Raw genomic sequence first — 18,016 nt, forward strand, 5'->3', positions numbered from 1 at the left:
TTGAAGCAATAATATTTTATCAGTTAATACTTTATTTACCTCAATAAACCCTCCGCAATCAAGGATCAGGCAAGATGGCTGGAATTTTACCGGCGCTCAGAGTGCGGGTTTGGATGCGGGCCTGCTGTCAAAATCACAAAGATTGACAGCGGGTCAGTATCCCGCTGTAAACCCGCCTCCTTGTCAGTTTCCCAAGTGCCAGGTCTATCGTCCCTGAACAGACCCGGCACCAAGCGAAGGGGTCAGCCAGTTTAGATACTTAAAATCTAGTTAAAAGATAGTTAAGAACCATTTTCCCATGTACTTACCATTTTTCCAGGTTTTTAATGAGGTTCCTGGAGAGCGGGTATCACGTCAGTTAAGTAGATCGGGTATTGTGTCAGCATTGAATGATTTACTAACCTGACAGCTTGAAATGTTCTATGAAAGCTTCCATTACACAGGTCTTCACTTTCCAAGGTTAGAAGCTGTTGCTTATTGCATTTGGAAGACAGATTGAGCTTTATGCAGTGTCACCTCATTGGAACAACCTCTTGCACCATCAACAGATCGCTTCTGTCATCTTAACCTCAACTGCCATCTATTCCATCAGCATCGGTGCCCTTGAAAAAATCTCACCTTGGTCCTCAGAATCCCAACACCAGCATCACCAACATCCACACCAAACTTCTCCACAATCAACTAATGCTGCACAGGACACAGGGCATCAGCACCCGACCAGATTGCTGCCCGGGACGCCAGGGATGGCCTCACCTGTTAAGTATGTGTATTGTATTGAACAATTAACACAAAGACTTAAACGTATAACTCAAACAGGTCTTTACTGGTTGGAGGTAGGGACTGCACGTAGGTCTTTACTTCATGCCCACAGGCGGGAACTGAGGAGAGTACCCACAGTACTATTTATACCCCTATGGCCAGGAGTGGTACTGCGTATCACTACGCCCTACAAGTAGTGCAGTCCTGTCCATAGGTTCAAAGTAGCACACATATTACATACACAACATCATCATGTCCAGATTTACTTCACTTAACAATGTACACCCTGGCTGTCACATGATGCACCAGGTTGGCACCACCACCAGCACCATTAAGCATCCCTACAATGCCCAAGCCATACCTTTCACATTCATCACCATTGGGGGGGGGGGGGGGGGAGCGTTATGTCTCACCATTCACTGCAACTCACTAAGACACATCCAAAGGTGCACACAAATCTGTCCAAGAAGGCAAAGTGTTGAAAATAAAAGATTTCAATGCTTGACAACACATTATCAGAAACTTTACATGAACATTGGAGTGGGCCTTTGGTGTAGCGGTAGCATCCCCGCCGCTGGGCCAGAAGGCGTAGGGTTTCGAACCCCGCTCCAGACAGTCCCAGCAAGTGGAGTCGGAGCTCCGGCTCTAAATTCTGGGTTGACATCCAGCGGGATACTTGCGTCCGTGGGTGTGGATGGGCCCCCCCCCCTCGTATGGGTTGTGGGAGCCCGTAAAACCCTCCCGCCATAGGACTAACCACCCTAATGGCTGGTACAAAGATGGTTACGGTCACGGAAGGAGCGTTAATCGCGGCCAGAAATCCTTCCACCACTTCATACAGTTCCCCAAAGGGGACAGTGTGAAGACACGTACGACGACGACATGAACATTGGCTAAAGCACACAAGTGCCTACCCTTGTGTGTTGTTAGTTGGTATGATTGGACAAGGTTGAGGGTGTGTGTGAGGGGTGGCTAGTGAGATGGGGAAGTGATAACATAGATAGAGAGGGATGGGTGGAGGTGTAAGGTAAGCTGGTGTGAGTAAGGATGTGCAGGATTAGGATAGGGAAGGCAGAGTGATGGGGATGTGATGAATGGCACAGGAGGATGAGGTTGAGTGTGGCTTTGCAGTAACATTTCGTGATCTACTTTGATGGTCCTTTTAAGGAAACCTGCGTCATCAAATGACATCACCAGACCCGCTTCCTATTAATTGGCCGGGAACCTCGCAGGGCGGGCTTAACAAGCCCCATCAATGGACAATCTTGTTCGAGGCCGGGGTTGAGACAGATGCCACGGATGTCGCCTGCCACGGACCCGTCAAGGTTGGAAAAATCCAGCCCAATGTGCGTGTTTATAGATATCAGGGGATCAGCCTACTTGTCAGTACTTGTTGGCTTGAGGACATCAGTCAGGATTGCAGGTCTCAGGAAGTTGGCAAGTATGAAAAAATCAGTTTGGATGTCAGCTGGATGAGATCAGCCAGGATGGCAGTAACCTTAAGTATCAAGACATGGGATAACACAGAGATAGAAAACCTGCATTCTTCCCATGTCTGCTTGTGATTTGGCACTGCTGGAGAATAGGGATTTCCCTGTGGGGCTGAAACCATTGCACAGCATTTCATCATTTGTCCCCATTTACTTCTGTGTAGCATTCCCCAAGTAGAGAAAGTGTGCAAGTAATCTACTCAAACTCTCTGCTAGTTCTGCTCAATAATCAGCCACTAAAAGAGGGTAGAAGCAGACAGCAGCTCAGAACATTTTTTCTCCCTTCCAATAGCACAATGCTTTACCTTGACTTGGTGCTTTCTCCCGACAGCTCAGCCAAAATCTAGATCCTGCCAAGCAGGGACCTGTAGCAGAAAACCCCAAGTCAACCACATCATGGCTGTAGTACATTGGTAGATTATTTCTTTGCTCAATAGCTGCATTTATCATACATGTTTTCTTTGTGCTTTGTGTTGAACAAAAGCTGATGCGAATATATTTTGCATATATTAGTACTTCCCATTGCTACTAAGTTTGGATAATATTAAGCCTGAAGCTAGCTCTTGCAGTTTCCAGCACATTAGCAGTGTCATTGCATTGCAAATCATTCGCTGACTGACAGTAAAATGTTTCTTACTAACCAAGTCTTGGCAGATATATTTTTGGCCTTTGTTCAACTCTAGTGCTGTAAAGTTTCTTCTCGGTGGGATGAAAGTGAACTCAGCCGCTGTCCTTACTCACCTCAGACAATCTCATTTCAACGAGAAACTGCAACAGTGTTAGAATAATAGGACCTTAATTTAATACAACTGTCCCGGAAATTTGTATTGTAAAATGTGATCTGTGAAAAAAGGTGGGATCTGAGTACTTAAATCTACCGAATGCCCAATAATGTTAATAAGTGGAGCATTACTGTGATAGGTAGCAAAGTTCATGCACAAATTATAAAGAACAAGTTTAGTAACTAGTGAGCTCTCATTCTCATTATTAGTCCGCCACTATCTTTTATGTTATGTTCATCAAGTTGACAATGTATAATTAGAAGATGTGTAGTTAGGGTCAACAGTCATGAGATATCAGTGTTATAGATCTTTCTTGAAATGCATCTTGGGAGAGATTAGCAGCGCTGTCTAAAAAGACAAGAATTGGTATAGTCATGAAAATCTTACAAGTTCCATATATTTGGCCAATACAATACATGTTGGTCTGACTACTGGCTGTGCTTTGTTCAAGCTGCACTGCACCACATCAAGTACAGCAGTACCAAGATCAAATGAGGTTGAAATTAAAAAGAACAGTACAGTTTGCAGAAGACTGTTGCTTTGAGGCAGTAATCGACTTAATAGTCGAAATATTGCAGCAAGGATCTCTTTAGTGACATGGTATGTTGGAATTTTCTTAATGGTAGCTGTAGATAAGCAAAGGGATTTGGGTGTACAGTGCAGATTAACTAGAATTATACCAGGGCTTAAAGAGTTAAATTCTGGAAAGGTTGCATAAATTTGATTTGTATTCCCTTGAGTTTAGAAGGTTGAGGGGTGATCTAATCAAGGTATTTAAAATAATTAAGGTGTTCAATAGGGTAGATGCAGAGGAACTACTTCCTTTGGTGGGGGAATCCAGAACAAAGTGGCATAAACTTAAAATTAGAGCTAGGCCATTTAGGAGTGAAATCAGGAAGCACTTTTTCCACATAAAAAATAGTGGAAATCTGGAACTCTCTCCCAAAAGGCAGTGCGGATGCTGGGTAAATTGAAATTTGCAAGACTTAAACTGATATTTTTTTGTTTGGCATAGAGCAAAGGCAGGTAGATGGAGTTAAGGTATAGATCAGCCATGGCTTAATTAAATGGCGGACAGGTTAAAGGGGCTGAATGGCTTACTTCTGTTCCTATATTCCAATGTTCCTATGGTAACATAGACTGCTAGATACATGTCAGTACTCATGGTTCCTGAGATGATTTCAGTCATGTAAAAAGGAGATGTTTAGCTAAAAGATCAGACATTGCGGGAACGGTACCACAGTGGTAATGTCACTGGGCTTGTAATCAAAAGGCCTGGACTAATGATCCAGAGACATGAGTTCAAATCCCACCATGACATCTGGGGAATTTAAATTCAGTTAATTAAATAAATCTGGAATAAAAAGCTAGTATCAGTAATGGTAACCATGAAACTATCGGATTGTCGTAAAAACCCATCTGGTTCACTAATGTCCTTTAGGGAAGGAAATCTGCCGTCCTTACCTGGTCTGGCCTATATGTGACTCATAACTGCCCTCTGAAATGGCCTAGCAAGCCAATCAGTTGTAACAAACCGTTACGAAACACAATAAGAATCAGACCGGACGGACCACCCGGCATGGACCTCAGCACCGACTACGGACATGGCAATGGTACACCCAGCCCAGTCGACCCTGCAAAGTCCTCCTCACCAACATCTGGGGACTTGTGCCAAAATTGGGGGAGCTGTCCCACAGACTAGTCAAGCAACAGCCTGACATAGTCATACTCACAGAATCATACCTTTCAGCCAATGTCCCAAACTCCTCCATCACCATCCCTGGGTCTGTCCTGTCCCACCGACAGGAGAGACCCACCAGGGGTGGTGGTACAGTGGTATACAGTCGGGAAGGAGTGGCCCTGGGAGTCCTCAACATTGATTCCGGACCCCATGAAATCTCATGTCTTCAGGGCAAGTATGGGCAAGGAAACCTTCTGCCGATTACCACCTACCACCCTCCCTCAGCTGATGAATCAGTACTCCTCCATTTTGAACACCACTTGGAAGAAGCACTGAGAGTAGCAAGAGCTCAGAATGTACTCTGGGTGGGGGACTTCAATGTCTATCACCAAGAGTTGCTCGGTAGCACCACTACTGACCGAGCTGGCTGAGTCCTGAAGGACACAGCTGCCAGTCTGGGCCTGTGACAGGTGGTGTAAGAAACAACACGAGGGAAAAACCTACTTGACCTCATCCTCACCAATCTACCTGTCGCACATGCATCTGTCATGACAGTATTGGTAGCAGTGACCACCGCACAGCAAAGGCTATGGGCCCTGACAACATCCCGGCTATCATGCTGAAAACTTGTGCTCCAGAACTAGCCGCGCCTTTAGCCAAGCTTTTCCAGTGCAGCAACAACACTGGCATCTATCCAACAATGTGGAAAACTGCCCAGGTATGTACTGTCCACAAAAAGCAGGACAAATCCAATCCAGCCAATTACCGCCCCATCAGTCTACTCTCAATCATCAAAGTGATGGAAGGTGTCGTTGACAGTGGTATCAAGCGGCACCAACGCACCAATAACCTGCTCACTGATTCCCAGTTTGGGTTCCGCCAAGACCATTCGGCTCCCGACCTCATTACAGCCTTGGACCAAACATGGACAAAGGAGCTAAATTCCAGAGGTGAGGTGAGAGTGACTGCCCTTGACATCAAGGCAGCATTTGACCGAGTGTGGCATCAAGGAGCCCTCGTAAAATTAAAGTTAATGGGAATCAGGGGGAAAACGCTCCATTGGCTGGCATTATGCCTAGCACAAAGGAAGATAGTTGCGGTGGTTGAAGGTCAATCATGACAACCCCAGGACAGTGCTGTAGGAGTTGCTCAGAGCAGTGTCCTAGGCCCAACCATATTCAGCTGCTTCACCAATGACCTTCCCTCCACCATAAGGTCAGAAATGGGGATGTTCGCTGATCACTACACAGTATCCAGTACTATTCACAACTCCTCAGATAGTGAAGCAGTCCATTCCCGCATGCCAAAAGACCTGGACGATGTTCAGGCTTGGGCTGATAACTGGCAGGTAACATTCGCACCACAGAAGTGCCAGGCAATGTCTATCTCCAACAAGCGAGAGTCTAACCACCACCCCTTGAGATTCAAAGGCATTAGCATCGCTGAATCCCCCACCATCAACATCCTGGGGGTCACAATTGACCAGAAACTTAACTGGACCAGCCAGATAAATACTGTGGCAACAAGAGCAGGTCAGAGGCTAGGTATTCTGCAGCGAGCGTCTCACCTCCCGACTCCAAAGCCTTTCCACCATCTACAAGGCACAAGTAAGGAGTATGATGGAATACTCTCCACTTGCCTGGATGAGTGCAGCTCCAACAACACTCGTGAAGCTCGACACCATCCAGGACAAAGCAGCCCGCTTGATTGGCACCCCATCCACCACCTTAAACATTCACTCCCTCCACCACTGGTGCACTGTGGCTGCAGTGTGTACCATCTACAAGATGCACTGCAGTAACTCTCCAAGGCTTCTTCAGCAGCACCTCCCAAACCCGCGGCCTCTACCACCTAGAAAGACAAGGGCTGCAGGCTTATGGGAACACCACCAACTTACACACCATCCTAACTTGGAAATATATCGCTGAACTTTCATCGTCGCTGGGTCAAAATCCTGGAACTCCCTACCTAACAGCACTGTGGGAGTACCTTCACCACATGGACTGCAGCGGTTCAAGAATGTGGCTCACCACCACCTTCTTAAGGGCAATTAGGGATGGGCAATAAATGCTGGACTTGCCAGCGATGTCCACGTCCAGGATACAATTTTTTTTTAAATTACCGTGATAGATATTAATTCATGTCTATTTGCAACTCCAGATTTCAGATAGGTCCCCTTGGAGGACAAGACCAAATTTCTGATTGGTCCACTTGGAGACACATCCAACAGGTTGTCTGGAATGTGTAATTTGATCTTGCCTGCTGTAGACAACCCTGCAATGTGTAATTTGATGCAGTCTTGCCAGACTACAGAATGTGGAAGTCTAGTTAGCTTTGAGAAGATCCTCTGTTAATAGTGTTCTGCAATTGTAATTCTAGTTGTTCTTTGCTGGTAAAACTTTATACTCTAATTAATGGGTAGTTAATTCTTTGGAATTTCATGGGTTTTTTTCCTTTTGGAAGTGATAAAAATTCTTAATTCTGAATGAAGGGGCCATGTGTAGGTGTGCGGTGTTTTGCTCATAAAAGTGCAGTTCCTAAGGTTTCCCAGAAGGATGCAGAACACTGTGCAAATAACCACAGTGTAGATAGTACAAAGGCATTTGAGCACAGAAAAGAAGGATGAGACGGACAGAGAATCATCCTGGGACATTCTCCTTTCATACTTGTGGCTAGATGACTATAGATTGACAGACACTTAGGAATAGGTTGCATGCCTTGCCTTTTAAAGGGGGAATGACGTATGTTGTGGGCACACCTAAAATTGAAAGGAGGAAATAATGGCCCAAAATTTACGGTCCAAGGCTTCCAGTGGGCGGATGCCTCCGACCTGTAAAAAATCTACGAATTTACCTGGTGGTACGGAGACTTGCGCATCTGGGCCTCTCCGGGTACTCGTGGGCAGAGGCCCACGTATCCCAGGGGCACATGTGTTTCTCAAATACCGGCCCAACCAATAAAAGAAGGGAATCCCCATTCAGACTTATGGGAGTTCCCTAAGTATGAATGGGAATCGTTTAAAAAATACACGAATGCATAAAATACATTTTTAAAAAACTAATTAAATATTTTAAACAAAATTTTAATTTTTTTGAAAAAAAATCGATGTTTTAACAGGGTAAGAATAAACTTACCTTATTGGACAGGGTTTTTCATGTATAAATGAGTGATAAAATTTTATTTTTCTATTTTTTTTAAACTCTTATGCTGGTAAAAGCAGAACTTCATGGGCATTCAGCGGGCAGAAGTTGGGCAAATAGCGCAACTCTCCACCTGTGGAGGCCCTTTTCCCTGAGATGCAGATGATCTTAATTCTTGACAGATCGCAAGTTCCAGGTTTTAGCGCATGCCTAAACCCAGAACTTGCCCGGCTCCTACGAGCGCGTACACACCTCGTACGTACCCGTAGGGGTCGCAAATACGGCCCACTGAGATTCTAAGGAATTAATTTATTGTGTATGATTTTCAATATCAATATGTGCAAAAAAAATCTGCATAAAAAGAATAGTGACTGTACACTGCATTGCCTTTCAGAAGCAATCATCCCAGAAAAACCATAGACCAAAAATAATCTGGGGCCTGTGAGTAACTGTTAGATCTCCCTGTAGATTACTGTACATGTTTTTTCTTTTCTTATTAATGGATTGAAATTAGCTCTGTTACATTAATGCATTTTGTATGATATTCCGCTTTCTGTTATTTGATTAAGGAGTTAATATATTTACAATAAAAGGCTAACATCTTTGTTAAAATAATGAACTAAGGAATATAATATGAACATGTTCATGACTAATATCATAATTTCAACACATATTTTTCCCAAATATGCCACAGTTTTGTTGCCAGGAGATTTTGTGGTTAAGGACTGGACATATGGTGTGCCTGGTTGCCCCTTATCCAGATGAGGTGAGATTCATGTTTTTCCCCATCCTTTTCACATGTATTTTAACCACTTGAGTACTGACAAATTAATTTTATTCTTCATTTTCTTTTAAAGTTCTACATACATGACATCTGTTATTTATATGCAATTTCACTGGCACCAAGCCAGTGCTGAATTCTCTACACACTGTGTCACAATGTAAGCATTTATGGTTGGGCTGTTCTCAAATGATAAGTTTTGGATTGAAATTAACTGAAACCCTGGATAGCTTTGATCTGCAAAGCTCAAGTGTCCCAAACCTGCTGTCACTTCTGTAAAATCAGCTGGAGTCTGCCACACTGGAACAAGCAGAAACATAGCACTGACAGTGAAAAACAACACATGTTCTGGAGTATGCTGTGCTTATTGGTGGCACCATCTGTCCACTTCTCTCATGTACAGCTCTCAATGTGCCTGGTGTTTTGGAGGGTGGGGTTGAATTAAGCAATACAAATGTTGGTACACTATTTATAAGAGGGGAATAACCATGTTTTGCATGGAAGGGCATAACATTGTTCATTTCAAAGTTCCTTTTCTTCAACATGAAGTGTTCATGTGTTGGAATAAAACTTTCAATCATCTTTCAGCACAATGTTAAGTTCATTTTGATTTTGCTTAATTAAGTCATAATCAATTGATTCACAATGATGCTTTCTTATTTTAAAGTCCTGTATTAAATTAATTGTTCCCTTTATTTCTGTGGGAAGATGGAAATTTAATATGTGAAGGAGAGCTCCTGAAGTCTAAAAATAATGGAAGGGTACAACTTTTAATGCATATTTGTCACGAAACTATAATGAATTTACTTCATTTTTAAATCAAACTAACAAACGCAAACTACTTAAGTAATCAGGAGACTAACAGAGTCAGTAAGAGCATCAACTGAAACTGACCAAAAGGAAACACTTCCACAGTATCAGAGACTTCTCTAGATTTGAATACATTCAATAGATTCCTTCAGCCAGAGGCCAAAATAATTCTAAATGTACTTTTCTAAACTTGCCAAATTGAATATACAAATGTTAAGAAACAAAATCAGAAAGAAAGCAAATATTGTGACGTTGATGAATTTTTATTTGTCAAGATGAGGGATGTCAGCATTGGGGAATAGAACACCTTCCCATTTCAGACATCTCAGCCGCGATTTTGCCGACGCTCAGAGTGCGGGTTGGAGGCGGATCCGCTGCCAAAATCAAAATGATTGTCAGCGGGTTGGGATCCCGCTCCGAACCCGCCTCCATGTAAGTTTCTAAAGTGTCGGGTCTGCGATTTCAGAACAGGCCCGACACCAAGCGGCGGGGGGAGGCATTTAAGATAGTTAAATGCTTGTTAAATACTTGTTAACTACTATTTTGTCAGCCTATTTTAATTTTCCCACTTTTTTAACGGGGTTCACGTCGGTTGGAGAGTATGTAGGTCAGGTTCTCTGTGTCTCCCCATTGCAGTGAATAAGTGGCAGCTGCAAAAGTGGTATGAAAGCTACTATTTCACAGCTGGTCACTTTCCAATGTCAGAAGCTTGAGCCTTCAGGACTTGGAAGACACTTTGAGCTGTTTGCAGTTTGGAAATGTTTGGAGTAAACTCTCTATCCAATGTCACCTCCTTGGAGCAAGCTCTCTTACCATCGACAGATCGCTTCTGTCATCTCAACTTCAGCTGCCATCTATTCCAGCCCTTGAAAAAATCTCACCTTGGTCATCTGAATCCCTCCACGATCAGCCCCAACACCAACATCGATACGATAGCAAAATACTGCGGATGCTGGAAATCCGAAATAACAACAGAAAACGCTGGAAAAGCTTAGCAGGCCAGGCAACATCCGTGGAGAGAGAAATAGAGTTAAATCACTAGGCACACCAACATCACCAGGCACACCAGCAGCACCAACAACAATACCAACCTTCTCCGCAATCACCTGCTGCTGCACAGGACATCAGCACCTGACAACATTGCTGCCTGGGAGGTCAACGATGACATCACCATGACCAGATTTACTTCACTTGACGCTGTACACTCTGGCGCCAGGTTGACACGACCCCACACCAGCACCATAAAGCATCCCTACGATGTCCAAGCCATTCCTTACACACTCATCACAATTGGGGGGAGGGAAGTTATGTCTCAACATTCACTGAAACTCACTAAGACACTTCCAAAGGTGAGCACAGATCTGTCCAATAAGGTAAAGTGTTTAAAATATAGATTTCAATGTTTGACAACACATTAACAGAAAGTTCACATGAATATTGGCTAAACCATCCAGGTGCCTACCCTTGTGTGTTGTTAGTTCGAATGCTTGCAGTAGGTTGGGGTGAATGTGAGGGGTGGCTAGTGAGATAGGGAAGTGATAATGTAGATAGAGAGGGATGGGTGGAGGTGCAATGTAAGTTGGTGTGAGTAAGGATGTGCAGGATTAAGGTAGGGAAAGGAGAGTGATGTGCATGTGATGAGTGGCACAGCAAGATGAGGTTGAGTGTGGTTTGGCAGTAACATTTCGTGATCTGCTCAGATCATTGAAAGGTTTGTGCCACTGCAGCTTGGCCTGCCTGACGATATCCCTGCTTGTGCCCTCCTGTGCTATGTGCAATCAGGCTGTGTTGGTCCCCTGGGGAGGTCTCTTCTGCCCATTGGAAGGGAAGAGAACCTCCCTGCATACTGTGATTCCCTCCATAAGCATATTGTAGGGGTTCGCAAAATCCCCTCAGCCCCCGAAGATCGGGAAATATTAATCCACATCGTGGACGAAGACTTTGTGTGATTTTAAATTGTCTCTGGGTTGGACAATGTTTTAAAACATACCCAGAACCGCAAAAGGGCTGCGTTAAAAAGCTCTTAGGCTAGGCAGCACTTGGACACTGGAATCAAAGAACTTTGTGAAAATCGCACACTTTAAGATTTCTGAGAACAGCATCTTTACAAGATAATTGAATGGGGCAGTGAAGTAATGTTACCATGTGCTGAATTCTGAGTAATGTTGAGTTAAGCGGAAATAGTTTCACTCAGAACCCTAACAGCCACCAATGTAGTCTTTCCTACTATCTGTCTGGCCTCAATTTCAACCCTAAACCTTAGTTGGGACAATGGCAGATAACTCATCTACTGTAAAAGTAAAAGAACTTGCATTTATATCATGCCTTTCACAACCTCAGGACATGACAAAGCGCTTTACAGCCAATTAAGTACTTTTGAAGTGTAGTCACTGTTGTAATGTAGGAAATGTGGCAGTCAGTTTGCGCACAGCAAGGTCCCACAAACAACAATGTGATAATGAACAGATAGTGGGCTAAATTCGGTTGATTTGCGCCTCCTAAGAGGGCGCTAATGGGGCACAAATCAACTAGTGCCTGGGCGTGGTGCTGCTAATGCCTCCTGTGAAATTCAGTGGGAGGTTAGCGGCGGCGCTAATCATTAGCGACGCTGCACCGCCGGTGATGACGTCATCGCCGTGCGCAGTGCTCCGGCTGTAATATTGGGTGGCGCCCCCTCAACTTACCGATGGACGCTATGTCTGCCGGGGTCATGGGGGCCTAACTGCAGCCGGGGCGGCGCTAGTTAAAGGGGAGGTGGCGGGTGGCCATTTTTGTTGCTGGCTGCCTGCCAACCGTTGCTGTCCCCGGCCCCCGTGAAGCCCCCCTCCCCGCAGTGTGCCGGCTGCTCTCCGTGAGCCCGGCACTCCTCAGTGCCCATCCTCCCTCTCGCGGCGCTACCTGGGAAAATCAGCCGCAGTGGCGCTAACTTTTTCGGGGCCAGAGGGGGCGCTACCCAATTTTTACCCCATAATCTTTTTTTTAGTGATGATGGTTGAAAATAAAGATTGGCCAGGATTTCAAGGAGGAATACCCTGCTCTTTGAAAAGTACCATGGGATCTTTTACATCCACCTGAGAGGGCAGATGGGGCCTCTGTTTAACGTCTCATCTGAAAGACGGCACCTCCGACAGTGCAGCACTCCCTCAGTAATGCACTGGAATGTCAGCCTAGATTAGGTGCTCAAGTCTCTGGAGTAGGACTTGAACCTACAACCTTCTAACTCAGAGGTGAGAGTGCTACCGCTGAGCCTCGGCTGACTGTACTACTAAGCTTACACTAAACTCCGCAGAAGAATATAATAAAAAAGAAACCACTGCTTCTGATTTGGGCCCATTTAATTAAAATAAGGTTTAAGGAGAAAAATACTACTTGACAACCTGATGGAAAGCTGGAGGTGAAAAATGCAAGAAGAACAATGAGGTGACCATTTGGCCAATATTAGTGCTCATGGTTCCCCATCACTTCATCTAATTACTGTATCTTAAATGAAACAACACAGAAGATCATGCCAGATGTTGATCACCATTTGCATGAGCAAATTCTTCCTAACATCAGTCCTAAATTATTCTTTCATCAGTTTTAAGCTATTGCTCTTTGTTCTGCTGCCTTGACTTAACTTGCAGTAATACTCAGGAATTACCTTGGGTTTTAAATATTCATTAACAAATTAAGTACAGTCTTTAAACAAGCTGACATACATATTTAGATGTTCAAGCTTGCTTGCTACAATACCTGCTGTCAGTTTTGGTAAAAGTAGCTGCAATTTGCCTATTTTGGAAAGAAGGGACTATGGTGTGGAAAGGGAAAGCAACCAGAGCTGCTGTGTGTCATTTCACATCAGGTGAAGGTGACACAATGACATTTACTCACAATGTTTTCCGACTTAAATCACAACATCATATTACTTGTTTACAAAAATGGTTAAAAAAAAACTTGTCTTACTTTTCATGCAATGACCAATGTTAATATGCTTCTAGATCCAGGAATCTACATAGCCATATCAAATGTTTGAGAGTATCAGTTACAATTCAGTGTCAAAAGTATATGTAAATAAAAGGGAAAGGCGATCATTTCATGCTTTTTTTCTGATCCACAGCAGCTTCCAATCTGCAAACATTTCCCACCAGACAGCAATTAAACTCTGATTGACATCTCATGCTGCGTTTAATTACATCAATGATGCATTCTATCCTTAAAGGACCAGGCCTACTTAAATATAACTCTACTGTAATAGCAATATACTGGGGGCTATTTTTGACCCATTTTTGGGCAGGAATGGGTGGTAGCAGAATAAAAATCACGGGGCTAAACTTACCGCCCTGTTGCTACTCCTGATCCACCCATCAGAAATTTCCATTGAACCCTAATGCAATTACAGGTATCAATGGTGCAGAGCTTATACCATGCACCCTCTGCCTATTACTACTCGGCGTTGATCGATCTAACCAGCGGTCCTTAAAGGTACCACTGCAGGCCACTCCAAACTGACATAAGGTTCTGTTTGTTTCTTTATAATGCTCCTGCTGGCCACACAAAAATCTTCTGGCCCACTAATGGTCCATCCATGTTATTTCCTGTGATTTCCTTCTTCTCTGAACATTGAATATCCAGCTTGGCTCTGAAGTGGAGCAGCAGAATTTCCCCTCACCTTCTGACTGGCAAGCTGGCTGTCAGTGCTGGTTTAGTGTTCATGGCTCGCCACCATTACGCAGATAACGTCCCACCATCAAAATGGCTCATGTCTCTCATGAGGATAGCAGGTGGGTGGTGCAACTGCACCACATGCCTAATGTCCACTCAAGGTGAAAATCAGTCCCATTGGGCAGGATTTTAACATGAAGGTGGGTAGGGGGGCAGGTGGGCTGGATTGCGTTCGGGAAACACGGGAGAACAGGTTTCCCTCAGGCCCTGCCGAATATAATGGCAGCCTTGATTAACATTTTGTTCTGTTTCCCGCCCGCAGCCAGCCAGAATGAGAGGCTGGCTGGCTGCCGGGCGGGTAGGCCTGCGACACCTGGCCACAAATGGAGAGCAGAGCGGAGGGAGGAATCGGAGGCTGGATGGGAGGGAGGGTCGGGGACTGGGGAGCGGAGGTGGTCAGAAGGCCGGAAATCGGGGGATGGGGGGAGGGCAGTGGAAGGCTGGGATCTGAGGGGTTTGGAAGGCCTGGGTTGGAGGGGGTCGAAGATCAGAGGATCGGAAATCAGAAAGTCGGAGGGGGGGGGGGGGCGGGGACGTCAGGGGCCAGTGATCTGAGGCCAGGGTCAGAGTCCGGGGGCCAAGGATTGGCAGCCGGGGGCCAGGTTGGAAGGTCAGAGGGGGGTTCTAGGGCCGGACCCAGCAGGTTAGTGGAAAGGGACTTATCTCCTGGATCTACCAGTCCTCACCTCCCTTTAGCTGGCAGGTTCCCGAAGGCCCAGGAAACCCGGTCACCCAGAGTTAAATTTAAAATGGTGTTTCCAAATGAGGCACACAACCTCATTATAATATTCATTGTGCCAACCTGCCTCCTGGGAATAGGCTGGCCGCCCGCCTCCGTTGAAACCGGAAGTGGGCAAGTTGGGGTCGGGATTCAGATTTTTAACACTTTAACTTCCCACCAAACCCAAACCCATCCGTTTGTTGGGGTTAAAATTCCCCCATCGTGTGTAGCCCGCTATAATGCTTTTGACATTATACAAAAGTATATGACTTACTTACCATAATATGGAAGATTGCTAGTTTAAAAAAATCCCTCAATATTATTATTCATATCATCTTCAACTTAACCGAACATTAAAGCTCAGTTTTAGACTAGAATGGTTTCAGCTGGTTTAAATTAATTCTCTGTTTGGCTGTCTCCTTTATAGCCATAGAATTTAAAATTGGGCTGGTTGGTTTATTTAAAGCTTTCACAACAGTCGTCAACTGCTTTGTCATACAATGCTGATGATATCAATTAACTGTTACATGATGACCTCTATCTATGGTATCGAAATACATTACAACCTCAAATTAAAATGCTTTCAAAACAGATTTTTCCATTAAGCTCCAGATTGCTAAATCTTGCAATGTTATTGGTGCTTTGAAACAGAAACTTCATTACCATACCAAATCTTGTACACAGTCAAACTTTCTGCATTTAATAAACATTAAATAAGTTTAAATATATCATCTTTACATTCAATAATTTAGTTTTTCCAGGCTCAGTAATAAACCCAGTAGGCATGAAACACATAACTATTTTGCAATCATCATTTTTTATTAAATCTTCCTCGTGTATTATAACATTCCCCTCTGGTAATAAAAGAGATAGAATAGTAATTTTCATTTAAAGTGGTTTGTAGCTATGCATATCATGAGGAACTAATTATTCCCTTATGAAAAGACAACATGTGTAATAAACAAATAATGATATTCTCCTTAAACTGACTTTTCAGATTACACAAAATATGTACATTTCACCTCTAAATTCCAATTTTTAAAACATTTCTTTATTGTTCAAACCTAAAGCGTAACTACCCATGAAACAGAAGGCAACATTATCAGAGTGATGACATAATACAGGTGGCGTAGACTGAATCTTCAGTCCACCTTCTGAGCAGATTTTATGAGGATTGTATTTCTAGCCTCCTGCAAGCCAATTGTTGGAATCTGCACCGTGGTTTAAACAGAAGGAGAGCCTATTTTTTAAGGATATGGGACATTGTAGGCCTTTAGTGCAAGGGACTGAGATTTTTTTTCTCCCACAACATTTGGACAAATTCATTGTTGTACAGTACCTTGATGTAAATAACATTATGTGAGAGCTGCATACAGTCCAAGTAACAGAGAAAATAAAACTGAAAGGGTAAATGTATGTCTTTGGCATGATGAGCATAAAGTAAGGAAATTTTGCTTTAAAGCAGTTTTACATAATCAAACATTCCACAGGAGCTCACTGTAATGGTGAAGATCTGTCTCTGGGTGGCCATGCAATTTTAGAAATAATTAAATGTTGGCTAGCTTATTGGCTGTCGATATGGAAGGATAGGATACGGATGTCACAAGCACTAAAACATTTGTGCTCAGAATTGCTTCATCACCTTAATATTAAATTTAAAAAATTGGTTATTCTAGAATTTAAGTGAAAAGGTATAAGATTCAAACTGACATACAAACATTACGAAATATTCAAATATCTTTGTCATATCATACCTTAAGAGTGTCTCCTTGTGCTAAGTGGAATGTTCTGGCTGAAATATTAATCCCTTTGCCTGCTTGCACCTGTATACTGTACACACATTCATGGTTGTTTTCATAGTTCAAAGGATAGTTGGGGGACAGCAGGATTCCCTCGTTGCTTGTTATAGATGTCCCACATTCAGCTGCAGTTAGAAGAAGCATTTTGAATATAAGTAGTACTCTGGACATAGACCAAGTTCTCTCTCTCAGACACAGCACGGTGGTTACAGAGAACAAGGATCATCCTTTCCCATCACATTATAAAATGGATTTAAATAACAACATCTGTTTAAATTGGAAGGCAATTAATAACTCCTGTGCCAAATGAAATAGAAGCTGTAGAAATCATTTATCGCTCAGAGCAGTCTTGTAAAACATTTTCATGCAAAACTTCAGCATGACTGCTACTACAAATAAAGAATGAAACATTGGTGTGGCTATATCTGAAATGAATTGTGTATAATACAATTGGGTAGTGTACTGTGCAATTGGAGGAAATAGCTATTTATTACATAATACTTTAGTATTCTGCGGCGAGTGTCTCACCTCCTGACTCCCCAAAGCCTTTCCACCATCTACAAGGCACAAGTAAGGAGTGTGATGGAATACTCTCCACTTGCCTGGATGAGTGCAGCTTCAACAACACTCAAGAAGCTAGACACCATCCAGGACAAAGCAGCCCGCTTGATTGGCAGCCCATCCACCACCTTAAACATTCACTCCCTCCACCACCGGCGCACCATGGCTGCAGTGTGTACAATCTAAAAGATGCACTGCAGCAACTTGCCAAGGCTCCTTCAGCAGCACCTCCCAAACCCGCGACCTCTTCCACCTAGAAGGACAAGGGCAGCAGGTGCATGGGAACACCACCACCTCCAAGTTACCCTGCAAGACATACACCATCCTGACTTAGAAGTATATCACCGCTCCTTCATCGTCGCTGGGTCAAAATCCTGGAACTCCTACCTAACAGCACTGTGGGAGTACCTTCACCACACGGACTGCACCAGTTCAAGAAGGCAGCTCACCACCACCTTCTCAAGGGCAATTAGGGATGGGCAATAAATGCTGGCCTTGCCAGCAACACCCACATCCCATAAACGGAGGCAGGAAGACAACTTCAATATTAGAGTGGGCAAATTGGAGTGCCGGCGGGTGCCCGGGGGCATTGTCGAGGATGAGTAGGACCTTGAAGGCCAGATTTTGTCTCGCAAGGTACCGCTCCATGTCATGCACAAAACAGTTGTGAAACCAGTCCATGAAGACTGCAGTAGTAACCCATGCCTTGGGGTTAGAACGCCAAAAGACAGGTAGATAGTTTTTGTTTTTGCCCTTCAGAGCACAGGGATTCAGAGAGCGGTAGAGCAGCA

General features: G+C 43.9%; 1 protein-coding gene across 1 annotated transcript in view; it reads right to left on the minus strand.

Moving 5' to 3' along the window:
• Positions 1-18,016, minus strand: part of csmd3b (CUB and Sushi multiple domains 3b) — a 1,929,854-nt gene that overhangs the window by 493,930 nt on the left and 1,417,908 nt on the right. Inside the window, exon 20 of the mRNA XM_085993978.1 lies at positions 16,620-16,789. Coding sequence (XP_085850104.1) covers positions 16,620-16,789 — 170 coding nt within the window. The remainder of the gene's footprint in view (positions 1-16,619; positions 16,790-18,016) is intronic.

Source organism: Somniosus microcephalus, chromosome 7 (genome assembly GCF_052327205.1).
Source record: "Somniosus microcephalus isolate GS21.2 chromosome 7, FLI_Smic_1.0, whole genome shotgun sequence".
Taxonomy (NCBI): domain Eukaryota; kingdom Metazoa; phylum Chordata; class Chondrichthyes; order Squaliformes; family Somniosidae; genus Somniosus; species Somniosus microcephalus.